Source organism: Dama dama, chromosome 25, assembly GCF_033118175.1.
Source record: "Dama dama isolate Ldn47 chromosome 25, ASM3311817v1, whole genome shotgun sequence".
Taxonomy (NCBI): domain Eukaryota; kingdom Metazoa; phylum Chordata; class Mammalia; order Artiodactyla; family Cervidae; genus Dama; species Dama dama.
This window is the reverse complement of record NC_083705.1, coordinates 62,711,254-62,739,013: the sequence shown is the minus strand read 5'-3', so window position 1 is coordinate 62,739,013 and position 27,760 is coordinate 62,711,254. Positions and strand designations below refer to the sequence as shown.

The window sequence follows — 27,760 nt, the reverse complement described above, 5'->3', positions numbered from 1 at the left end:
ATAGGAACTAAGGCAGGGTTCATGGTTTATTTTGGGAAAAGAAGAATAACTCTTTAACAGGATTGCAAGAAGCAGCCCAGGAAGCAGGCATACATTGGTAACTTAAGCTATGACAAGGTCAATTAAGACCTTGACCACCATGCTAGAGAGCAAGAATGTGACTCGGGAGGCAACTAGTAGTTGCTGAAAATGCTCTTAAGAAGGGATACAGATGTTCAGAGTTGTGTTTAGGAGGTAGAAAAGGTGGAGTTCTAAGTATTTTAACAAAGATGGCACACAAAATTAAAGCGGTATTCTTTACATTTCAAGACACTTGCATTCAATAAATTGAGTATTAATTGATATGTGTATATATTGATGGAAACAAGTTATGGCAGAGACTGTTAATTGCTACTCAATACCTATTCATCCCTTTTGTTAAAGAACTCCCCAAATTAGCCAGGTCACAGAATAAAGACCAAACCCTTCCTAATTTGCCCTGCAGCTGGATGAGGTCATTAGACTAAACTGCGGACCATGGGACATAGTCTGAAGTGCTGTGCACCACTTCTGGGAAGTGGCCTCAAGACATTTCCACACATCTCTTGTGGAGGGTTCTTTCCCTTCTTTTCCCCTTCATCCTGGAATGTAGGTGTAATGTCTGGAGCTGAAGCAGCCAACACTGGCAATAAGGTGACCATGAGATGAGGGTCTCACATGTCAGGACAATAAGAGGAAGAACTTGGACTCTCACACCTGGAGCACCTGCACAGGACCAGAGCACCTTATCTGACATTTTCATGAAAGAGAGAAAGACATTCTTATCTTTTCTGAGCTTTGGGTATTTTGGGTATTCACCACTGGCATCTAAACCAAATCCTCTCTGACATGGTTGAGAAAGGGATGCAAGAGGCTTTTTGTAGTCACACATCCAGCAAATCTGTTAACTTCACCTTAGGAATTCAAGAATTCTGTAAGGGGTGGGGCAAGCCATACCGGACAATCCAATCAGACTTGAGAAACTGCATCCAATAACTGAAGGAAACACATTCTTTTTCAAGCACATATTACACATTCACAGAAACTACCCATAGAGTTGACCAAAACTCAAGTCTCAGCAAATACTGAAACACTGAACCCTTATCAAGTATGTTTTCTAATCGCAAGGCTATTCAATTAAAAATCAGTAACACAAAGATAATCCTTACACATTTAAAAATTAACTGCATGATGACTTGTTAATGTCTATATCCCAATTAGATTCTAAGTTATACAAGAGAAACTGACAGATCAAGCTGGTCAAGAAAAGGGGAAAATTTGTAAAGATGTGAACATAAATTTTTAAAACTAATAAACTTGGTCTCAATCAGAAACAGGCCAAGGGTATGAGCATGTAAGCACACACAGCAATGCCAATGGTCAGTAAACACAAAAAGCAGTACTCCAGCTCACTGATAATTAAGGAAATGCAATTTAAAATAACAAAGTATCATTTTTATAAAACATTAATAATTTAGTTTACTATCAATAATTGATGATTGCCAGTGTTGGTGAAGATATGGAAAATGCTCACCTACACCGCTGATGGAGTGTCATATTAAGACAGTGGAGATGGTGGTCAATTGGGAAGGGACTTTGTCTTTCAAAAGTTTATGGCCCATACCCTATACACCAACATTTCCACATCTGGCTCCACCCTACCATTAAGTCCCCAACATGTGCCTAGGGTTATCTGCAGCACTTTTATAACAGTGAAAAATTATAATGTAAGTGTCCTTCAACAGAAAAACTGTCCAATAAACTGTTAGATTCATTCTGAAGAATATACTTAATGCATTAATTAAAAAAATAATAGTCATATGTAATGATATACTGTCCAGTAAAAGAAACTAAAGAACAAGGCATGAAGTGAGGAAAAAAATACTATAAATGCACAAACATATGTGTATATACATGTAAATGCATTCTTCAAAAAGGACTTGAGCTATACAGACCGATGTTTTAACAGTGATTATCTGGATTGGGGTGGGGCCTTGGGGTTAATAGAGAGAGAGATTATTCATTTTTTATTGGTCTCTATATTATCTCAATTATTACAGTTTTAACATGCTTTCTGACAATATCATGCTTTCCTGAGTTATCTCTGTAAAAACAGTTCAGCAAATTATTACATTTATCCCAAATCTCAGAGTGACGTGTTGTTGTTGTTGTAGTATTTCAGTCACTAAATTGTGTCTGAAACGCTCTGACCCCGTGGACTGTAGCCCTCCAGGCTCCTCTGTCCATGGGCTTCTCCAGGCAAGAATACTGGAGTGGGGTGCCATTTCCTTCTCCAGGGGGTCTTCCCAGACCAGGGACCAATCCTGTGTCTCCCACATTACAGGCAGATTCTTCACCTTTGAGCCACTATATGTGGTGACTCATAAACTAACATTCAGTCTCCTTAACTGATTGGAAAGGGTTTTTCCATTTTCCCAAACTGATTTACACTTCACTGAACTCCAGAGAGTTTGGCTGATCCTGTAAATGTGGACACAAACTTAAACTGAAGCACCATTTTTCCAGATGTTCATTCTTACAGTATATTTGAGAATTAAATGGGGCAGTGCCTCTTAAGCACCTAAGAGCTCAATAAACAACAGCTATTATTATTATCAGTAAGAACCTCCACAAGTGTCCTTGTAGTGTGACACAAACTTTACAATACACGCTTATTTTCCGAGCTCTTCAAAGGCTCTGCCGCAGAGAAAGCGTGTCCAAGGGAAGATGCTCAAACGTACTCTAATCCTCCTATACCGGATAGCTTGCAATCATACTTTAGAAATATTTTCCATCCTGGAAATGACATATTGGGATTTGCTTAAAGTAAACGCTTGTCTAATCTACATCACTTTGCACTTTGCTCGCGGTGCAATCAAGTTCGTTTTAATCCATAAATATCTCTAAGTAGATAAAGTAATATAATTTTGTACTGAGTTCTGAGTGGATTTATTAGATACTTAAAAGATAGTCACTGTATAATTTCATCATTGTAAAGTCACTCTGCTGGCACTGTGTGGTTTTGACCAGATATCTAGAAGAAATTCCATCACTGGATTCTGATACCATATGAGAAATGGGCTTCTCTTTACTTCTAATGTGCTGGCCAAATTGTGACTCACAGTTGATAAGGAGTTCTGTGTTTTCTTTTCATATTACAGAACTGTCATCTACATATAATTAGCACCTTATTTGAAATTAAGGCCTTGTCTTCAAACTATAAACTAAAACTGCCTTCAACAATGGCCAATATTCTTGTAGTTCTTTATGGAAATACTAATCTTATATCGATGTGAAGCTGCTGGGAAATGGTTAAATGAATATGTTTTCACACAGAATGTGTAATGCATATACATGATTGATATAAGAATTCCTCTCCTTACTCTTAATGAAACGTTATGCTATTTCATTGAAAATTGTCCCAATTTGCTATTAACTCTCCATTGCAATAACACCATAAAAATGAATATGCTTTCATTTTGCTGTAAGATTTAACCACTGAAAGCATGTTATCATCCTTGCAAAAATAATTTTAATTTACTCTGTGTTTATTTCATTTAGCACCTATGGTTTGCTACTCAGAAAAAGGCATTTAGTAAGTAATGTAAGCCATTTTTCTCACCGTATGAAAATCTGATGAAGAACATTTTTCCAGCTGTCAAAACTAAAGCTTATACACGACCAAGATATTCAACTGTAAATTTATCATGCTAATTTATGCAATTATTATCATGTTCAGCTTTTTAAAATCTTCTCTGAAATCCTACGAGCAGTCCTCCCCAGGTTTGTAGGACTGGTCTCAAAATACTCTTCAATTTTTGATAAGGCGAAAGAACTACATGTGCATCTTTATGGAAGAGACAGTGTATTTCTTTTAAATGTTTATCTGTTCACTTAAAATCCCCCTCACATTATCCCTATTTAAAATATATTTAATGAATGTTATGCCCACATAATTGTCTATCAGAAGCTTTCTACAAGCCCCCTGCCCCACCTATGAGGCTGGACACCACAGTGCTGAAATCATTTTCCCCAACAGAGTGTAACATTCCTTCCACCTTTACCATGCTTTCTTGTACTTCTTGATAATTGAATTACTCAGCCAAGAAGGCAGGGACAGTATTGCAAACTGAGCTCTTTGACCTATCGATAGTTATGTATTATTCATTTTCAATAACTAACAGGTCCTACTATATGCACATGGAACTCTGCTCAATGCTAATATGGCAGCCTGGTTGGGAGGGAAGTGTGGGACAGAATGAATATTTGTGTATGTGTGGCTGTAGAGTCACTCTACCGAAAGCCTGAAACTATCACATCGTTGTTAACAGCTATATTCCAATATAAAATATAAAGTTTTAAAACATCTGAGTTTTCTAACCATGAGCAATTTTATATAACCACATTACCAAGACTACTTAGAAACTAACTACTACTTAGAAACCAAACCACAAGTTTAACACACACACACACAAAATAACTAACAGGTCTTAGTTTCTGAGCATGGAACCAAGAGTACCTATGGCCTCATTGACTTGGAAAGGATATTAACACTATTCAAGACAACTAAGTTTGTCTAATACCCCTATTAATATTCTTGGAAACCTTTGTATCTCTAAAATAAAATTATATTCCCACTTATAAAAAGAAAACTCTACTTATCATTCCTTTTCCTTCTGCTATTTCTTTTTATTTATTCTAGCTATTTTGAGGGTACTCAAACCAGACAGAAACACTCTCTCTCCACCATCCCTCCCCACAGTGATAAACCTCAGGAGGCGGCTGGGGCCTCAATAGTAACTGCTTAATTAAGGTTCCTCTGGTTGTTAACTAAGAACTTAAGCCTCCTGGAAAAATTTTCTCCCTCAAGCAAGATGGCTCACCATTAGTAAAACAATCAGCAGTAATTAAAAACCTCATTTTCACATATAGTTCATAAGTTTTACATCATGAACATTGCTTCTCATCTAATTCTCTTTTTAAAAATGTTGCCCGCAGCAAAATAAAAGGGCCTCTTTGAAAAATCTGAAGCTGAACAAAAGAAGCTGAAATATGATCAGTTTCTCTTTCAAATAATAAAACCACCCCAATATTTGATCAATAGTTTCTCTTAAGAAATGATGCTTTAGAATTGTGGTGCTGGAAAAGACTCTTGAGAGTCCCTTGGACTGCAAGGAAATCAAACCAGTCAATCCTAAAGGAAATCAACCCTGAATATTCATTGGAAGGACTGATGCTGAAGCTGAAGCTCCAGTTGTTTGGCCACCTGTTGCAAAGAACTGACTTATGGAAAAGACCCTGATGCTGGGAAAAATTGAGGACAATAGGAGAAGCGGGAGGCAGAGGATGAGACGAGGCAGAGATGAGGCAGCATCACTGACTCAATGGACATGAGTTTGAGAGTAAACTCTGGGAGATGGTCAAGGACAAGGAAAATTGACTTCCTGCAATTCATGAGGCTGCAAAGAGCTGGACACTACTTAGTGACTGAATAACAACAGCAGTTTCTCTTAAATACATTAATCCAAATACTAAGGATTTTTTTGTCTTATTTCCAAAATACCTAAAATACTTGATCATCAATGTACTGCAAATATTTTGACAAAGATGCTCAGTTCAGTTCAGTTCAATTGCTCAGTCATATCTGACTCTTTGAGACCCCATGGACTGCAGCACACCAGGTTTCCCTGTCCATCACCAACTCCCAGAGCTTGCTCAAACTCATGTCCATCGAGTCGGTGATGCCTTCCAACCATCTCATCCTCTGCCATCCCCTTCTTATCCTGCCTTCAATCTTTCCCAACATCAGGGTCTTTTCCAATGAGTCAGTTCTTCACATCAGGTGGCCAAAATATTGGAGCTTCAGCTTCAGCATCAGCCCTTCCAATGAATATTCGGGACTGATTACCTTTAGGATGGACTGGTTTGACCTCCTTACTGTCCAAGGGACTCAAGAGTCTTCTTCAACACCACAGTTGAAAAGCATCAATTCTTTGGCACTTAGCTTTCTTTATGGTCTAGCTCTCACATCCATACATGACTACTGGAAAAACCACAGCTTTGACAGGGATGCTAGATGTCATAATCATCTTCTATGTAAACTTGTTGCACCTAGATATTCAGTGGGGAATCAACATGTGAATGTGCTCCCTGAAATAACTTTAAATGGATTTAACATTCTTCTTGAGCTCACATGATTTATATTCTTAAACTATTTAAGACATAGTTATTCCAAAGTCTCTCAACAGACTAAAATTTAATCCTCCATATTTGCAAAGTAGAATAAAGAAAACAAGTTTGATTTAATAAAAATCTAATCAAATGGGGGGAGCACCTTTTCTGAAACAAATTAGGTAAACAGAAACAGATGTCAACGCCTTTTACACAAATGGAACCCGGGCCAAATTTATTTTCAAACAAGATGTGAAATATGTAGAATTATCTCTGATCTAGTGAAATTCTGGGCACCGTGGGTCCAATTTCGAGACCATGACTGTAGTTATCAGGAAACACTAGAGGGCGGAATTGCATGGTGAAGTTTTTCTGACATCTCACTGGGGAAGGGGATGTCAGTCGTCAGATGCTGCCCTTTATACAAACTCTCAAGATGCTGAGTTATCTTGAAAGGCTTTAGACTTTTAACAGAAGATCTAAACTACAATCAAACACAGGACACCCAGGCTGGAGCTCCATGGAGAATATTTGCCGTAAGAACATCTATCTTCCTTCCTGCATGTGTTTATAACACGTCACTCCTCGTGAAGGAACCATCCCTTTTCTCCTGAATAAAAGATTGTGAATAACCCACTTATGCTCATGCCTTTGCAACCCAGGGATTTTGTTACAGATGACATTTCCCGTCAAATCTGAGGAACTGATTATCCCATTTTGGTGAGCGAAGTACCATAAGCTGAGACAAAATGTCTCCGTATTATTAAAAGTTTTCTGAGGAGGAGGAGGAAGTGTTCAACCTTCAGAGCTCCTTTGTATTCATTCTCTGTCAACGGCGGAGATTCAAAAAAGATGGGTACCCTGCATTCCACTGCACTGATAAATGGAAGCCATTTATGCCAAGCAGATTTTGGAAACCCAAATATCGATTTCTGTAGCTCCAGGAGCAACATAAAAAGCCATCTCTCTTCTTTTAGCCCCTGCATGACTTTCAGAGTGGCCAAGTCATATACATGCCATGTCAAAAGCTCCTAATTACAGTACGTTGAAAATTACAGCCTCACACATTCATTCTCCAGATAACCAAGTTTCTTGGATGGCATTCCATGAGATGATGGAGCTTCCCTTCAAAATAACCCATCTCAGAAAATGTGTGTTTCTCAACAGAAAAAAAAAGTGTTTGTCCTAGAAGAGTGTTTTATTATCACTATATTTATAAAATATATTGTACTTATAAAAATCAGTGTTAAAAAGAATTATAATCCAAACAGGCTGAATTTCTCAAGTTTCTAATATATGATAGTTTGTATTTAAGATCCCATGATAATTCTATAGATTGAACAGTGAATGTGGCAACACAAATGTTTTAAATAATTTAGGAAGTACAAATTGAGCATCTGTGATTCTTAGAATCCAAAATACACTTTTCACTATTCTTTTTCTCTTTATATATATATATATATATATATATATATATATATATCTGTGTAGTCTTTTTCCTTGCTTTTAAAACCAATATCTGAACAGTCACCATAATATCCAAGATATACAACGGGTCAAGGAAATAGGGCCACTACCAAGGTTTTTAATATACTTATGTAAACTTGAAAACTATAGGCTGTAAAATATTGACCTCTTCAGTCTACTGATGGAAAACTAAAACCCAGAATGGAACGTACTTCAGTAGGAAAACTAACCATGGTAAACATCACTGTCATGCTTCGTCATGTCTGACTCTTTGCAACCCTTTGGACAGTAGCCCGCCAGGTTCCGCTGTCCCTGGGATTCTCCTGGCAAGAATACTGGAGAGGATGCCACTTCCTACTCCAGGGGATCTTCTCAAACCAGGGATCTTCCGAGTCCAGGGATCGAACCCATAGCTCCTGTGTCTCCTGCACTGCATGTGGCTTTTTACCCACTGAGCCATTGGGGAAGCCCTGAACATTCATGAGTATATCCCACTTCCTGTCTCTAGAAAGCCATATATGGAAAAGTTCTGTCAATCAATGTCAAATCTCATGCATGGGAAGCCTCTCCTAACTGCTTCATCTAAAATTTTAACCACCTCTCTCAGTTTTTCATACCCTTCTTTTTGGCCAAAGTTTTTCCCTTAGCACTTACCATGAATTAATTTACTAATTTTTTTACTTGGAATTTTTATTTGTATATTATCAATCTTCCTCTCTGGAGTATATGCCCTCTGAGAGCAGGGATTTTATTTTTTTTGCTTCAGTTCAGTTCAGTTCAGTCACTCAGTCATGTCCGACTCTTTGTGACCCCATGAATCGCAGCACGCCAGGCCTCCCTGTCCATCACAAACTCCCGGTTTTTACCCAAACTCATGCCCATCGAGTCTGTTTATCTCCAACCCTTACAACAGTGCCTGGCCTAGTAAGTAATTAATAAATATTTGTTGGATTAAATGGATGAATGTAAATGAATAAACAACAAATCTAAAACCTAGCAGAATTTTATGTTTTCCAACTCTTGTTCTAACAGAACTAATAAAACAGTTACACACCAAGAACTTTGAAAATGTTACCTGATTTAACTTTCCAACAACACTAAAGAATGAATACATATGGTATCACTTTGGGTCACACAACTCAGCATGTAGCTGAGCTAAAATTTAGACCCTGGTCTGCATGTTGCTAAAGTCTATGTTTTGTCCACTATATCATACCACATATAATCTCAGCTCCTCTAGACGATGTGTAACAAGTGTATAAAAAGATTATCTAAAATAACAAAGGTTAATTGTGTCAAAATGCTCATACTCAGGGGGCTCTGGAGACTTAGAAGAAACAGTTGAGTATTTATGAATGGCTATAAGAATATCCTATTTATCAGAAAAGCCTAGGGTTCCACAAATTCTCAATTACTCACATCAAGCCTCAGGTGATACAGTTCCTTTCAAGCAATGTTAACAGTATTTGTCGATTTTCATTAGACACTACAACTACATACAGGAATAACTACACACAGGTCCAAACTCTTTTATCCAATAATCCAATGATGTGTTGTCTGCAAGAGACACAATTTAGATTCAAGAAACAAATAGGTTGAAAATAAAAGAATGAAGAGAAATCATACAGACATACCTAAAAGACAGCTGGAGTAGCTTTTCTAGTATCTTACAGATAAAAATTGTTACTAGAGACCAAGAACATTTTATAATTAAAAAGAATAAAGTCAATCCATCAAGACATAACACTTATGAATGTATCTGCACTTAATAACAGAGCCCCAAAATACATAAAGAAAAAGCCGGCAAAACTGAAGAGAGAAATAGACAATTTATCAATAACATTTGGAGACTTCAGTACCTCACTTTCAACTAGACAGAAGATCAACAAGAAAATAAACTAATTACACCAAACAGACCTTTATAGAATACATCACTCAACAAGAGCAGAATATATATTCTTCTTAAGAGCACATGGAATATTCTCCAGAATAGACCATATGTTAGAGCAAAATCCCTTACCCAAAACACTTTGGACCATATGTGTTTCAGAATTTCAAAGTGTCCATATTTTTAAAATATGTTGCATTTTTATGGTATTATATAATATCCTACATGCTCAGCAGGATCTAGGTCAATATCCTATAACCAATCACAATATTTCTACAGCAAAATATATGAAAACTGACACTACCTTAGAAAAAGACTATATGCAGCTTCAACGCAGTTCAGGTGTTTTGTCATGAAATAAATTACAAAAAAAAAAAAAAGTTAACTCTTGCTTCTACTTTCAAAGCATTTTGGATACACTTCTCTTCATCTCTGCTGCCATCATCCTAATAGGAACCCCTGTTATCTCCTTCCTATCCATCAAGTAGCATTCTAGCAGCATCCCTGCTCTCAGCCCAGGCTCCTTCCAATCCAGGCTTTACAAAGTAACCAAAGGCATTTGTTACTTTTATTATTTTACTCCTCTGCCTGAAACTCTACAATGATGTCCCATTACTCTTAGAATGAAACACAAATCTGTCACAGTGGCCTGCAGGGTAAGGTGCATATCTACTTCCCCAACATCTCCTACTCTTCCTCACTCATGGATCTCCTTTTATTCCGTCCAATACAACAAGGTCTTCCTTATTTCGAGTCTTTAATCTAGCTGCTCCCCCTATCATCAATCTTAGGTCTAAGTTTGACTATCATCGCCTCACAAAGACTTTCCTTACCCCTTCTATCTAGATACGCTTAGTGTTTCCCATACCTTAAAAAAAAAAAAAAAACTGACTTTTAGAGTGGCTTTCAGTCAGTTCAGTCAGTTCAATCGCTCAGTCGTGTCCGACTCAGGGACCCCATGAATCGCAGCACGCCAGGCCTCCCTGTCCATCACCAACTCCCAGAGTTTACTCAAACCCATGCCCATCGAGTCGGTGATGCCATCCAGCCATCTCATCCTCTGTTGTCCTCTTTTCCTCCTGCCCCCAATCCCTCCCAGCATCTGGGTCTTTTCCAATGAGTCAACTCTTCACATGAGGTGGCCAAAGTATTGGAGTTTCAGCCTCAGCATCAATCCTTCCAATGAACACCCAGGACTGATCTCCTTTAGGATGGACTGGTTGGATCTCCTTGCAGTCCACGGGACTCTCAAGAGTCTTCTCCAACACCACAGTTCAAAAGCATCAATTTTTCAGCGCTCAGCTTTCTTCACAGTCCAACTCTCACATCCATGCATGACCACTGGAAAAACCATAGCCTTGACCAGATGGACCTTTGTTGGCAAAGTAATGTCTCTGCTTTTTAATATGCTATCTAGGTTGGTCATAACTTTCCTTCCAAGGAGTAAGCGTCTTTTAATTTCATGACTGCAATCACCATCTGCAGTGATTTTGGAGCCCCAAAAAATAAAGTCTGACACTGCTTCCACTGTTTCCCCGTCTATTTCTCATGAAGTGATGGGACCAGATGCCATGATCTTAGTTTTCTGAATGTTGAGCTTTAAGCCAACTTTTTCACTCTCCTCTTTCACTTTCATCAAGAGGCTTTTTAGTCCCTCTTCACTTTCGGCCATAAGGGTGGTGTCATCTGCGTATCTGAGGTTATTAATATTTCTCCCAGCAATCTTGATTCCAGCTTGTGTTTCTTCCAGCCCAGCGTTTCTCATGATGTACTGTACATATAAGTTAAATAAGCAGGGTGACAATATACAGCCTTGACGTACTCCTTTTCCTATTTGGAACCAGTCTGTTGGTCCATGTCCAGTTCTAACTGTTGCGAGTGGCTTTAGATGTACATAAACGTTGCAAAGATAGTGCAAAGAGTTCCCATATGCCACACACAGTTTCTCCTATTGTCAGCATCTAACGTTACTAAGGTGCGTTTGTCACAGATCAACACTGGTACGTTACTATTGACTAAACTCCACATTTTACTAAGTTTTACTAAGCTTCCCTGATAGCTTAGTCGGTAAAGAATCTGCCTGCAGTTCAGGAGACCTGGGTTTGATCCCTGGGTTGGGAAGATTCCCCTGAAAAAGGAAATGGCAACCCACTCCAGTATTTTTGCCTGGAGAATTCCATGGACAGAGGGGCATGCACACCACATATCCTTAGCTTTCTCTGGATTGTGACAGCTTCTGGGACTTTTCTTGTTTTCTTCTTCACAGTGTTGAAGAGTACTGGCCAGGTATTTTGTAGGCTGTTCCCCTAGTTTGGTTTGGTCTGCTGGTTTTCTCATGGTTCAATGAGGGTTATGGGTTTTTAGGAGGAAGACCACAAAGGTAAGGAAGGTAGTCTCATCACATCATATCAAGGGCACATATTAGCAACATGGCTTATCACTGATAATGTTAAACTTGGCCACCAGGCTTAGGCACCATTTGCCAGACTTCTCTACTGTTGAGTTAATCCCTCTCCCCACATTCTACCCTGTAACCGGTCAACTCTTTGGAAACAAGCCACTAAGTACAGCCCACACTCAAGGGCCAAGGGGAGCTGGGCTTCACCTCCTGGAGAGGACAATATATAAATATATAATTTAGAATTCTTCTGTGGGAGATTTGTCTCTTTTCCTCCATTTGCTCATTCATGTAGTCATTTATTTATAATAATATGCATACATGGAAGTTCATATTACAGTTTACATTATAATCCAATACTACATTACTTACTTTATTGCTTAAATTGTTCCAAATTTAGCCACTGGGGAATCTTTCAGGCTGGCTCTTGTGTCCTTCTGCTGTGTCCCATCGTTGTGTTTTTTTGAACATTTTATTTTTTGGAACAACACACTCCAACCTCATAGAATAGCATCTTGTATAAGACTGGTTCCTTTTATTGGAGGATGATATTGGAAACCAAGATCTGGTGCTAGGTAAACTGTAACTGGGGTTTTACTATTAGGCCTTCTCAAGAGACAGAGCGAAGAAATGGGGGTGTGTATACTAACCCATGCACAAGTACATATCTATAAACATTTCCATATGTAACCATTTGTATCAATAGTAAGCAAAACATGAGTTTACACTGATGTTTCCAATTCTAACCTAGTATCACATGGTTCATTACAGTAAACCATTTTTATAATCATCCAGATTTTTCCTACTGAAATTATTAAGTTAATCTAAAGTTACCTAGTTTGCTTATTGTTTGTTCTTTGTCCTTCATCATCAAGAATTTAAATCTAGAAGCAGAGGCCTGTTTTAACAAATTCCATAGCTCTAGAACCGAGAACAGCGTTTGTAACGTGGGATTGGTTAATGCACTGATGAGTGAAAAAATAGTCAATATATAATTATCAATTAATTCATAGTAGAAAAAAAGATGAAATATTTTGAGGCTAACCCTTGACATGATTAAGATCATCTTCTAAATGAAAAATCAGTTCAGTTCAGTTCAGTTGCTCAGTCATGTCTGACTCTGCGACCCCATGAATTGCAGCACGCCAGGCCTCCCTGTCCATCACCAACTCCCGGAGTTTACTCAAACTCATGTCCAAGACCAAAAAATAATAATAATAATAATAAAAAATAATTAAAAAAATAAAAATAAAAATAGAACCACAAAAAAAAAAAAAAGAAAAAGAAACAGATATTAATCCAACTCTATGCCCTGTTATATCAATAATCTCTATGCATTCACCACCACTTGAAGTTGAAAGTTTCCCCAAAAGCAATTCAAGGAATGCTTGAGGATTTTCCCCTAAAGTTTACTATAGTAGAGCTTAATCATGCCCCAAATGAAAGTAACACATTTCTATCTCAGATTTCCTTCTATGTAATATATACTACTTCAGTCTTAGTAGCATGTAGGTCAGACAGAAGAGCCAGACAGGAGATAAGGACATTCCTCACCCATCCTTATGCTTCACAAAACTACTCAAGGAGGTCTTTTCCCCCAAGTCTAGGGACCACGTGTCACTCAAAGCTACCCAACAAATTTCAGTACAATTAGTTCCAATTTTGTTGATTTAACATTTTTCTTCTTTCTACTATTTCTCAAATTATTAAAAGTCTTATCTAGATCTGAAAATGTCTTTTATAGAAGCTTTTGTAGTGTGAAAGGTAAAAGGAAGACAGTTTGAGAGGGGACTGAAAGGGATTCTGCATTCAAGATTTTCTTTAAACTTCCAGGTTTGCCCTAAGGCATGCCTGATGGCCCTAGAGAACACAACGTGGACAAGGGCTGTCACCCTGTTCACTGTGTCTTTTCTCTCTGAAGAACTGGAGGCTCCCCTGGAAACCTCCCATCTATCTTCACTACAAAGAGAAGGATAAGATGTTGTCAAGAAAAGGAAGAAAAAGATGGAAGGAAGATAAAAGAAATATTTACAGAATGCTCAGTGTATGCCTGGAAAATCCTGTGCTCTTTATTATTACTTTTGCTCTTAAGATTACAACTAATTTTACCAAAAGTTGGTGAAGTTTTTAATTTCTTTGTGCTCAGTTGCTCAGTCATGTCTGACTCTTTGCAGCCTCACCGACTGTAGCCCTCCAGGCTCCTCTGTTCACGGAGTTCTCCAGGCAAGAATACTGGAGTGGGTTGCCACTTCCTACTCCAAGGAATCTTCCCAACCCAGGGATCAAACTTGACTCTCTTGCTTTTCTTGCATTGCCAAGTGGATTCTTTACCATTAGCACCACCTGGGAAGCCTTTGATTTTCTTATTTTCCTTTAGACTGATAGCGAGGACACTTACATACATACTTATATTAAAATCTGCAAATGTAACACAGAAAAGAAGTTAACACTGGGGTGTGAAGAAAAGAGAAAAAGTATTTCCTGTGGCTTCTGGAATATTCTTTCACAAGAATATAAATAAAATCCCCCAATATTTGTAAGAGATATTATCCTTCTTAAAGACTTTTTTTAAAAACAGGCTGAACAAACCAAGGCAAGCCTGTATACATTTCTTGAAATAGTTCTTGTTTATTTGAACTATTTTGCACCCTGGAGTTATGACATGTAAGTGTCCGGGCACAACTGCAGGTCCATATATAACAAAGGAGTGCCCAGAAGGTTCCCGAAATAAGAGCTGGATGCTCCATTCATACCAGGAGGGCCCCTGTGCCTAGATTAAGCCTTGGCCACTTGCACATAATTAGCATACCAAAATGAGAAAGAAAACTTGAAAAACACATTAGGGCAATGGAACCCTGTTACCATGAAAAGGACAGATTCATTGCCCAGGTGTCACTATTCAAAATCAACTTTGTTGAAGAGATGAAAACTGGGGGGGGGACAGGTTTTTAGACAGTCGCTTTCAGAGCATATATACCCAAAAGGAAGGACTGAATCAGAAATATCTCCCCAATAAGTTCTCATTGACTTTACACAGCAACGCTTTTGTCACGTCTTCCCACAGGACTACTTCCAGACCACCTCTACTTAATGTGGGACTTCATTTGGCTAAATCATAAGAACAGTTGTTGAATTATAAGTTATGGGAACAGAGAAGATGCTGTCAAATATCCAAGGATATAGTACAAGCCATGGTGCAGTTTTTCTTGGCCACGTCCTCAAGTGTCCGCTATCCATTTCCTTGTAATTGTAGACGATTATCTCGTCCATTCCCCGCTGCTCTGAAGGGTCGGAAGCACTGTAGCTTCACCCTCAAGAGTCATCCCATCCTACTCTTAGAAGGTCCAAAAATAGAAGGAAGCTGAGTTTCCTTTGTTCCAATCCCTTCTGCAAACATCAGTCATATCATGGCAAAGCCACACGCCAAGACAAAGCAGGAAATGAGTAAGGGAGACATGGTCGGTTCTCTTGCTGCATCGCGCTGTGTTGAGGTATTGTACACACCAGTGGAAAATCATTCTGGAAATTATGTTACAACTGTACAAACTGCTCATTAAAAAAAAAAAAAATCCATCACCTAGTTTTCAGCCAGGTGGCAGATTTCACACCAAGAAAACTACCCAGTAGACATTCTTAGCAGTTCCTCAATACCCATGATCATACAGTAAAATTTCCAACAAATTATTCAGTTTCTCTGAACAAATGCTAGATGAAATCCTTCAACCAGTGACAACCTCAAGAAACCGAGTGTGTCACACATGGGTAATTTCACATTCACAGAGTCTTTTTCATGACATTTTAGTTTTTGAAAAGAGCAGATCTGTCTCGCTGGAAACCATTTTCTTTATTCTAGGTTTTTAAAAATAGACTCTACTTTTAAGGTTTTTTTTTTCCTGTGGTCTGAAGGACCTAACATATTTTCCCAGGCAGATTCGGAATAGGAGTATGAGGTCAATTGAAGAAGGAGTTAAAAATTGACAGTAGATGGTTAATGGGTGAGCAGTAAATGCGACTTAATTTCCTTAAGTCACATTCTCACCACAGAAATATGAACCCCCATGATTTTCTCTGTCTTTCTAAAACACTCGCTCATGTGTTCATTCATTCATGCATACAACAAATATTCACTGAATGCCCACGAAGTGACCAAGAGAATGACTGCCAAGCTACATTGATCTGTGTTACCTCAGTTTTTCTAAAATCTGTCCCACAGATTTTAGGGACAGATTCTTCTTCTACAAGCAGCTGAGTGGAGAGGCCAAGAGAGCAAAGAAGAGAAAGGTGTCAAAAGAAAGATATACTTGAAAAAGAGCTAGAATGAATGTAGAAAAGCAGACACATGTGGGAAAGAAAGTTCTGGAGAGCGTCATCCATCAGGACCGCATCATCCCTGGTCCTCTCTCCATAAAGGATAAAAGCAAGCACCAGTCCACGATGCCCTGAAGGGTCTCCATCTTTTTTTTTTTTTAAACTACCATCTTGGAACCACCTGGCTTTGAGACAGATTGTAAAATTACTGTACACACGGCCCATACAGTAAGTGAGATGGCTATAGCAGTAGATGCAGCATAATTTACATGTTTTATTCACTAGAGGATTATTAATCTGCTCTAGTGAGTAAAATGCAGATCTAAGTGCTTTGAGAATTAGTAAGCAAATGAAACAAAAATCACTTCAAAGGCCAGGGAGATGCCTCATGATGTGTTCTTTATTTTGATATTTTTAATTACCTGTTAAATACGTCAGTACATGTATTTAAATATTAACGTTCCAGCACAGTTTCTCAGATATTCAGGCATGGTAATAAAAAGCTTCCCCTCTACGTGTCATTTGCTGTGAAACCTACAGAGATGCTAACAAGAGCAACAGAGAAAAAGTGAAAGGGGTGGTGTCACCACTTCAGCCATGCTGAATGTGTGCAGACATTCTTAATCCATTAAATGCAAATGCCTGAGTATTTCAATGGACAGCAACGCTGATAAAGGTTATGCTCTGATGTTTTCCTAATACCTTCCCAAAATCACAGTCAATTCTCAGTGATAGTTTGTCAGCTTCTCCTACTGCATCAGTTACATCATGAGAACAACTTAAATCCCCTCTGAAGGAGGAAATACCCCTTTCACGACAGAGCCCTCTTTAGCAAAATAATGATCACAGGGCCCTCAAGAAGTTCATTAAAGGTCTATAAACGCTCTGCATGTAGTCCAGAAGCTGTACCTTAGAACGGTAGCCACGTTGAAGCTGCCTGGTGTCAACTACATCTCTAATACAAAACTATCACGATGAATCCCATCAGGAAAAGAACATGGATAAAAATGAAAAATACTCTCCTTCCAAGGAGTGGCTCCAGTCAGTCTCACTGCTGGAAGAAGACCTGTCGCTGACAGCCCATTATAAGAGCTTCAAGGAAAAGCAGCAGGGGCAGACTAACAAAAATGTTATTGGCTGGTAAAGATGGCCGGGGCCCTGTTATCTATAAAGGCAGGCGGCCCACCTGGAAGTCTCCGACCCTACCCCACAAGCCCTTTGCCAGTCGTTGGTGCTCCAAGAAACAGAGGAGGAAGGAAAGCTGATGGATACCAGATTCACTGTGACTGAGGCGGGGCCACCTACCTGCCCTCTGGGGCTGCCCCCCCAGGATCTCTGGAGTTTCTTTGACCTCCTGCTTATCACACACACCCCAAACTCAGGGGCCTTTCCAGAGCATAAACACGCAATGCTACTCAATAACCCTGGAGGGTACTGCCCTGTGCTTGGCCATGCAAAAGCATCTCTCCAATTATAAGCAGACGCCAACAGAGACTCACGGGGAGGAACACCTGGAGAGCAAATATGTGCCCATGGGCTGAGATCGTTTTACATCTCACTACATCTGATTTTTTAAATGCTGGTTCCTTCTTTATTTATAATAACCAATCTGCTTGCAAACCTAGGTGGGCTCTCCTAGGAAAAACAGAGCATAAACATGCAGGGATAAAGAATGATATGGAAAGAAGAGTCAATAACTTTATTTTGGTGACAAGAGACTGAAGGAAACAACAGGAACTGTGGTTGGGAGCAAGCGAAGGTCCCCATCTCTTAGCCGACTGAACAAGTAAATGTCGTCAGAGTTGACATTAAAATGGCACCTACTACGTGCTGGCACTGTTCTAAGCATTTTACAGGTATATACATATTTAATCCCCCCAAAATGTATAAAATTGGTGCCATTATTATCTTTTAAACATGAGTTAACTGAGGCACAAACAGTTAACTAACTTAGCCAAGGTAACATAGCTACTGCCTTCCATTTAATATTTTATTTTTCTATGTTTAGGCATTATAGTCCATGTCTTATAGAATGTTTAAAGTTTCCCATACAATACTTCATCTAGCAAATGTTCTCTCTTCAAACATCTCTAGTTCTTGAAAAAGTACTGAAAGCATTCATAAAGCTAAATATACTTGCTTAATTAATTTAAAATATCACCAACATCTCAAAATAAATTTGATCTTATATGTTCTTAGATTGCACTAATTTTATACCACCATATGAGATTCAAAACAGAATTAGCTTTTACTCTTAAAATTATCATTAATGCATCATCTTGAATATGGTAATCAATAAAAGAGATTCAGCAAGGAGGTAGTAGGAACGTAAACGCATGTTAATTACTTCTAATGTCTTAATTAGCCCCTGCTGCTAATGATACAGTAATTAAGATTTAAATATATTCTACAGGCTACATCAGATTTCTGTTGGGTCATGTTGCTGAGCATCACTAAAAGCTCACGAAATGGGGAGGCTTACACCCAAATTCTCAAAGAATTCTAATCTCAATGAGGAAAACAAGTAGAACTAAGGTTTTAGACTCATTGCAATACGTTTCCTGCACACACACATGCTTCCTGGCTAGCCGCTCCTTTCCTTCTTTGTCCCCACATCTCTCTGGACACCAAGAGGAGCATCATGGCAACAGTCACTTCTGAAAGTGCTTCAGTGTATGCATCGAGCACCACAGATGGAGTCCAACTCCCATCCATTTTTTAACTTTCTTTATTTCTGATCCCTGAAAGGGGAGTTATGGTGGTACAAGTTGACCAATCTGGACCTGATGAGGACCAAAAAATGCAGACACCAGGGTAGGTAAAGAGCACCATTTTAGAAGCTATCTCACACAGGGGATTAAAGATGTCCACTCTTTTTAGGGCAGGCTCCAGAGATGGAGTCTATTTTTCCTTCTCTTGAATCTGGTTGGTCCTCTGATTTGCTTCAATCAAGGGAATGCAGCAGACATAAAACCATGTCACTTCCAAGGATGGGTCATAACAGACCTGTAACTTTTACATTTATGCTCCTGGAACCCAATCATCACACCCAAATCACACACAGAAAGTAGTGAAGTACCAGCTGACAGCCCCAACTGAGCTTCCAACCAACAACCAGCACAAGTCAGTTCAGTTCGGTTCAGCCACTCAGTCGTGTCCAACTCTTTGCGACCCCATGGACTGCAGTATGCCAGGCCTCCCTGTCCATCACCAACTGCCGGAGTCTACTCAAACTCATGTCCACTGAGTCAGTGAAGAGCAAGTCAAATAAAGTGAGCCCTCTTGGATGTTCCCCCCCAGTCAAACCTCACAGCTCCAGAATGACGCCATATATGGAGAGGAACCTTCCAACTGATCTCAGTCAACCCACAGACTCTTAAGAGATAATAAATGATGGATGTTGTTTAAACCACTAAGTGTGTGAGGTAGTTTGTTAAACAGCAATAGGTAAAGCCTTTCTAGACCATCATCAAGACTCAGGCTGAAACCAGTGCCTGCTTGACTCAGTGTAACACAGGATAAGTCGTGATGAACCCAGAAACATCAGGATGGCTACGATGAAGTTGAGAAGAACACTTTCCAACTAGGGCACAGTGGCTAAGGCCATGGACCCCAGAGCCTCAGACTGTTTGAGTCTTGGCTTTGTCTTTTACTAGATATGAGCATAGTAAAAGGTACTCAGCTATGCTGTACCTCAGTTTCCTTTTGTATAAAATAGAGATAATATTCTCTACCTTATAAGTTTATTTTGAAGATTAAACATCAGTAACAGCATATGTAAAGCTCTTAGAACAGTGCCTGGCACAAAGTAAGTGTTCAGTAAATGCTTTCTCTTACTAGCATTACTTAATCTTTTTCCTTTCTACATCCAAGGAGCTGCCCACTCACAGCTATGGGAAAGCTCTCTACTTAAAATGAAGGGGTTCGGAAAGTGCAAGGGAAGGACATGACATGGTTCCTGTTTGATCCTATACCATGATGAGAAGGATCTCTGCCATGCCATGAAAACATGAGTGTGACAAATGCTAAATTTGATTAGCTTCACACCAGAGGAAACCAAAACTCAGAGTAAATGCTCAGTTTGTGGGTCATCAATAACAGATATGTCAGTCAATCATTCAAATTTTATCTGAGGATAATCTACTCCTAGGTATGGCAATCTAGACTATGGGAACCTCATAACTGAGTTCTGTTCATTAAGAGTATTGAGCTTTATAAGCACATAATGCAGTCCTGGAAAGTTGTGTTTTCAGGCATGATCTGAACTATCATCATCATGCTCATATCAATTTTGTTTCTAAATATTATTTTGTAGTTCACTGGAACAAACAGGTCAGGCCACAGATTATGACAATATTTGCACATGTCATAATAAAATTAATCCTAAATGTATTAGTAATACCAGGTTAGCTTTTGGGTTTTGGTTGTTTTTTGTTTGCTCTTGATTTTTCAGTCATATTACATACACACTTTGGGGAATTGTTTTTGTTAAAATAACTACTGATTTTTAAAATGAAGCAAAATACAATAATAATCTATACTGCTATAGGTTTAGAATTAGTAAATATCATTTTGCCCCAACTCTCTGTCTCTTCTCTATTTTAAAATTACATCAAGTACCTATTTATATTTACTTTAGAATTAGCCACCCCAAGCGAATTAATATATTGTGGCATAAGTTGAAGTTTTTAAAATACTTAGCAATCTATATCAGCTCTGGAACATCTGACCATAGCACTCCTCATGGGACTTTTCACTGGAGCCTCAAAGCTCTCCATTTCTCATCTCCACACATTCTATTCATAAAATTATTATAGATTCAATTATACTACTCATATCCTGTTATTTGGGCATGATTCCCTCTGCTTTTCAAGACAATTATGACAGATCTATAAATCGATACCCAAGTAGGTCAATCAGTTAGTGGTTCTGAGAAAATATGTCAGGTTTGTGCCTATCTTTACCATCGTCGTCATTCATTCACATTAGTTACTCATCTTCTTTCCAAACTATTTATCAGCCTAGGCCAGCTTGAGAAAATTCATACTTTCATTTCATGCCACCTAATCATGCCTTAAATGGTGAGTATCAGAAATGCAAATTAATTGCAAACTATATGAAGGATGCACAAATTTAAAACTATGAAATTTAAACTACTAATTCAGCTTCCATATTCCTACTGCCATCACTAACAGTTTCATCTATTTTACATTGCTCAATGCAAACTAAATTTGGTAACTTAAAGTGAAACAGGGAATATGGGACTTTATTACTTTCTCACCCTCCTAACTTTCAGTTCCTCTTCCTTTTCCTCCCATTACCTCCTTCACTTCTATGTTTTGAACCTACTCTTTTATATCGGCTGGACTTCAATCCTATGTCACTATAAGATCTTGTCAATTACACACTATTCTGCTTTAGTCTAAGATGTCTTTCTTAGAATTATTTTACATCCTACCAGTTTACTCCAAGAACCTAAATCTGTTCCACCATACAAAAAAAAAAAAAAAAAAAAGCTTATCTCTCCAAGAATTTTTGTCTGGTTATGAGCATTATGTGATCATGTGATTATGCACTAAAAGTTCTAAGAATACATACAATTTCAGTAATATTATTGAGAGTAACTGTTGGGAATACTTCTGCATCCACTGTGTAGTTGAACAGAGCAATGAATGAAAGTAGCCAAAATAAAACTGTGAAAAAATACTCATATGAAAAAGAAAGTCTGGTTAAGTGAAAAAATGGCCCAGATTAGAAATAATGGGTTCCACCAAAGTTTCCAGATTAGTAAAGTTTTGCTTTACTTGCATCTATCTCCTGTTAATGGAGCCCATTTAGAGTTTCAATGCTTAAATTAACAAAATACAACTAAAATAATTTGTGTAACATTTCTAATTAATAAAATTGAATTAACTGAAGTATAAGACTTTTTTTTTTAGCAACTTGCCCATTTACAAACTAGGATGAGTATAATTTCATCCATAAACAACCAATTAATAAACGAAGCCATTTGAATAAAAATGGTTTTGGAGTTTCTCAAATAAAAATGTCACAGACTTCTCAAAGCACATCTCTACAAATTCTAAATCTTGGTTTTAGTGTGATTTGCACAGAATATCTTAAGTAGCATATGCAGATATCCTCATGCTTATTAGCAAAATGACTTCGGGGGAAGGAAATGTCACAACAGTTTACCTGGCAGGGTTGCTTCATTTTAATGGCTGTGACATGGTATCTGTAACAGCAGAGTTCGCAGGTCCAGGAACCCCTCTCACTGATCCATTTTAGCAAGCACAGCTGATGTGTATACCTAACGGACCCGTCACATCGGCAGGGGTTCAACAGCTCCCCCTGAAAAGAAAACAACTCAGCATGAATCTTTATGCTTGTGTTTCTGTCTTAAAACAGAACACTTGCTTTCTTTTCTTGAAAAGCCATTTACTCAGAAGGATACAAGCATTGAACTCTATCCTAAAAAATGAAATTAAATTTTTATACCTCTGGTGGGAAGGAAACTAAAGTCTTAAAACTATTTCAAAGATATTACTTAGAGTCATGACATAAATGTTCTACCAACATACAAAATGTCTGCAAGATATAGCTCTCAATACCCTTGGGAGAAAGCTGTACTATTAAATCTCTTTAATAACTTTTAAGTGGATGGTCAGATGCATTTCCTCTGCAGTTATTCTTAATCATTGCTAAAGAAGAAATGCATGCCATCCCAGAAAGTAGCTTGCAATAGCATTATGCTTTTATTTTTTTCTAAATGTAGCATCATAAATATTGACTTAGGGCACTATATTCCTGAAAGCCTACATGTTCTTATGCAATTTCCTTACTTATAAAAATATTAAACCTAATGTTTTCTGAGACCACACATTTCATAAGAGAGACGTATTATCCTGTTTTCCCCCGCGATTACTCGCTTATAAGTTTGCATGCACCTCTAAAGGAGATAATAATTTCAGAATTGTGTTTCTAATCAAGTACACTGTTGGTAAATAGGCTTTCTTTCACAAGATCAAAGTCCATTTTTATTTCTCCTATTAAAAACTCTAACATGCTTTTCACATCAGTGAGACTGAGTCACCAAAATTTGCCATTTTGCAAGGAAAGACTCTGCCCTTTTTGCTTTTGAAATGACTCACTCCCTGTTTGTACTCTAAGACTATCTGCCTCAGGATACACTTGTAGATAAAGGAATATAGGTTGGTTTCTATGTATAAACCAAATCCATTTAGTAATTCACCAAAGAGATACTTATAGCATTATCACTAAAACACCTGAGGAGTGTGTAACTGCAAAACCAGGTAGGAAAAAAAAAAGTGTAGACCAAATCAAGCACTATTCGCCACTGGGACAAGGTTATTTGCCTTTAGCAGGAAAGGGACACTCGGTAGCCGCCACGCAACCGCTCAGCCCAGGAACGGAACCCAGAAGCGGGCGCTGTCCGTGGTGCTGAAAGTCGGCCATCCGGACCCGGAGCCAGCCCAGATCTGCCCGAGCCCACGGCCCGCTGCCCCGGCGTCCCGCCGGGCCTCACCTGCTCGGCGCCCTGGAAGCAGATCTTGCAGATGGGCTGGTGGTGCTGATGCTGGTGCCCGGCGCGCTGGTCGCCGCCGCCGCCGCTGCTGCTGCTGCGGCTGCTACACACGGAGCGCGTCTCGGGCTGTTCGCCGGCGCCCCGCCGCTCGCCCTCCCCACCCGCGCCGGCCTCGGGCTCCCCGGGGCCGCCCTTCCCAGCCGCCACCTCGGGGACCGTCGCCTCCGGAAGGCGCCTCGGACCTTCGCCGGAGTCGCCGGTCGCCGACACCTCCTGCCCTGCCGGCGGCTGCGGCAGCTCCTCGGCGCCCCGGTGCCGCGGGACCACCTCCGCGGGCGGTTCGTCGGACCCCGCGCGGCGCTCGGGGGACGCGGGCGGGGCCGGCAGGTAGCGAGGGGGCGCGGGGCCCGAAGTCGGCTCTCCCGGCGGCGGCGGCGGCGGCGGGGGTGGCGGCGGGGGAGGCGACGGGGGCGGCTCGGCGTCCCCGCTCTCCGCCCCGCGGCGCCGGCCGCCGCTGTGGCCGCCCTCAAAGCTCATGGTGGTGCCGCCGCCGCCCTCCTGCCAGCCCGGCGAGCGAGCCCGGCTCGGGCTGCGGGCGAAGGGAGAACGGAGGAGGGAGGGAGGGAAGAGGGGGCAGGCGGAGGGTGGGGGCTGGGGGCCCGGGCGCCCGGGACTGAGAGGCGGGACGGGGAGGGGACGCGGAGGGTCCGGCGGCGGCGGCGGCGGCTGCTGCTCCGCGGAGCCGCGGGCTCGGCTCTGATGGAGGCGGTGCCCGATTCAGCGGCGCGAGAGAGCCGCGCGGCCCGGAGTGGGGGGTGGGGGTGGGGGGACACCCGGGAACCAGGGGAGGGGGAGGAGCCGCGCCGCGGAGGGGATGGGCCCGGGAGAAGGTATTCGGCTGGAGCCGGCGCCGGGCGGTAGGCGGGGAGGAGCCGGGGTCGTTCCGGGGGATGGGGAAGGGGCGGGGGTGGGAGGGCGAGTGCAAACCCCCGGTGAGGTGCGGGGACGGCGGGCGGGCGGGAATTGGGGGGAGGCGGGTGGGGGAATCCCTGGGCCGCCTCCCGCGACCCCGCCCCGGGGCCGCTCACGTCTGTTCCGGGGCGGATTACCCCTCTCGGAACCGCGCAGCACTGCGGCTCCGGTGGGTGGAGGAGGCGGGGTTGGGGGGGAGAGTGGAGGGCCTCCGGGTCCAGAAACCGTTACCGGATGGGCCAGGGGGATGCCCGCGGGACGGGGCGGGGGCGATCGAACCCGATACCTGCGTGGGATGGGGGGGGGGGGGGCGGGGGGCTCGCGACCCTGCTGCCCCTAGCGCGCCCCAGCCGCCCCCTAAGCATGGGGCGAAGGAAAAGGCTCGCGGGGCCCTGGGGACTAACGGATGCTCCCCTTAGATGGCTTCCAGCCCCCTGAGCCCTCTCCCTCAAGGGAAGGGCACACTCACGGACCCTCCGGAGCCTCCAAAACAGAACTCACTGGAACTGCATCTTCCTTCTCTGCCCCCCTCGCCCTCTCCCTCCTGCAGTGAGTATCCTGGTTTATCTGAAAATATTCTGGTGACATTGTAAATATCATGTCCTAGAGTGGTTCCTCCTAGTGAACCCTGATGCACGTTTCTGTGATGGGTGGTCTCTTTCACCCTTGCCATAGAAAGGACTCAAATGACACCTCTCCTGCAGAAGTGGCTGCAGTCGTGGATTTCAATTTTATGCACCCCGAAGCCAGCCAGTTTCTCTGGAACTCCCCTCCGAAAAACCTCCTCTTCCCGCAGGGCAACAAGCTCAGTTCTTTTCTGAAAATAAACTACCTCACCTGCAGGGAACTAGACGGGGAAAAAAACCGGTGCACATGCTGTAGTTTCCAAATTCGTACAGTGTAAAATCACAAAGCAATAGATTTATTTACTGCAATGTGTCTATTCAAAGCACTGGTTCTTTTCACTAGTGTAACACTTTGATGTCTTTGACACAACTGACTTGCTCTCCAGGCAGTCCTTTTTGGCTGCATTTTATAGCTGTAGAGCCAGGATCAGATAGGCAAAGTTACTTGTTCAAGGTCACAGAACTATTAACAAAGAACTTTTGAGCTCCCTGACTCCACAGATTTTCTGACTCAAACACCGAATGATTTTTCTCCCAATTCTGTTTCCTGCCTCCTAAAACAATACTGTATTAATAATACATGGCATGTTTGGTGGCACTGACTTCCATTAATAGCTAGATGTTCTTGAATGATTAAGATAAACTACCAGCCTAATTTAATTTTTCCACTATACATTTGGCAGTAAGAAGTATATTTGGTTTAAAAAAAAAAAATAGTCCAGCTCCTTCGACAGAAATTGGTTTGGTTGGAAAGCAGAGAAGGAAGTAGTAAAAAAGAAGTCAAGAATGCTTTGTTACAAGTGATTCCAGATGAAAGAGTTACCAGAGATGTCCTCTAACACTTAGCCTCCTCTGACTAGCTTGTTTTTGGTAGCAGAATGGTAAGCAGCAAGCACATTAAAAAAAAAAATAATAATCCTTGAATGCCCTAGGAACTTATCACACTAAAGAAATATGGTTGTAGATAATGCTTTCATTTTCTGTCTTCACCTGTCAAAATGACATTGCGCAAGATTGTACACTACCACAAGTCATAATCATAAGCCTTAATCCTAAATTCTTGAATTAAAAGGTGTCTAAATTGTTTTTTAACTCCCCTAAATAATTCAGTTTACAACCAATACATTTCTCCCAAATATGATGCAGTCCATCATTATCTGAAGAACAGTATATAAAAGCTGTGAGTTCTGGATGAACTATGTGCAATGACTCAGGCAGCAAAGTAACATGGATGAAAGAGTAAAATGGCCACAAAGCTAGATGTGTTCTTTCAGTTGATTGTTGAAAAATAACTCTGGTAAGAGAAAATTAACTTTCCTTGTGATGATGAGTAGCCATGTAAAAATATTATTTCCTAGCATCTGCGACCTCCAAAGCTGACCTGAACAAAGGGAAACTTGTTTGTAATCTTCAGTTAACTCAGTAAGTCTTCAATGGATCAAAAAAAAAAAAAAAAAAAAAAAAAACCCTTGTAACCTTGACTGCATCCTCTGCCATAAATATATAAAAACAGTGGAGTGTACTGAAAGGATAAACCACTCTCAGCTGCTGGCACCCATATAGGAGAGCTGACAGAGAGACACAGGCATCACATAAAGAACCACAGGGCACCCACAGCCATCAACAGCCATCCAATAGCTGACGTGCGTCCACCAACTAAAAAATGGATGAAGGGAGAGGCAATTCTACCAATCTGAGCAAAAAGGGAAAGGCACATCCAACCTATTCAAATGAAGAGAAAGATCTAAGTAACACAAGAGATGCTTGAAAAGTCTCCATCCTCATGTTTTTCCCCACTCCACCCACCCATACATGCAGAGTTACATGTACCTTTACCAAAAGAGGTCTTTCATTATGAACATGCAAACTCTTTAGACACCAGGCGTCTCTTGGAGTTGAATCTAAGGATGGAAGAGAGATGGAAGGACCCCAGGCAACTATGTCCCAAAAATTTCTTTGGTGATATTAATGGATATCTGTACAATATTCTCCTTGAACTTCCCTGTGACCACACCTTGAAGGTGTCCCCTGAAGTCACCTCAGGGATATTAGGTAGAAAACAATTCAAGCTACACTAGGTCAGAGTTGTTTCAGGAATGACTCTGAAGCTACACTAGGTGTGATGATCTTGATGTGTCCTCCAATAGAGTTAGCCTGAAGAGCTCTTTGAAACTGCCTTTCAGATGGACCTAAAAATTATCATACCAAGTGAAGTCAGACAGAGATAAATATATGACATCACTTATATGTGGAATCTAAAAAAGATACAAATGAACTTATTTACAAAACAGAAATAGGCTCACAGACATAGAAAACAAACTTATGATTACCACAGGGTAAGTTGATGGGGGGAAGGAAGGAACAAA

General features: G+C 40.7%; 1 protein-coding gene across 1 annotated transcript in view; it reads right to left on the bottom strand.

Annotated features, from left to right (window-relative positions):
- MARCHF11 (membrane associated ring-CH-type finger 11) overlaps nucleotides 1-24,333 on the bottom strand; it is a 109,309-nt gene extending 84,976 nt beyond the window's left edge. The window contains exons 1-2 of the mRNA XM_061129411.1: nucleotides 23,797-24,333; nucleotides 22,446-22,601 (exon numbers count right to left, since the gene is read on the bottom strand). Of these exons, the coding sequence (XP_060985394.1) occupies nucleotides 22,446-22,601; nucleotides 23,797-24,333 (693 nt within the window). The remainder of the gene's footprint in view (nucleotides 1-22,445; nucleotides 22,602-23,796) is intronic.
- Nucleotides 24,334-27,760: the final 3,427 nt, after the last annotated feature.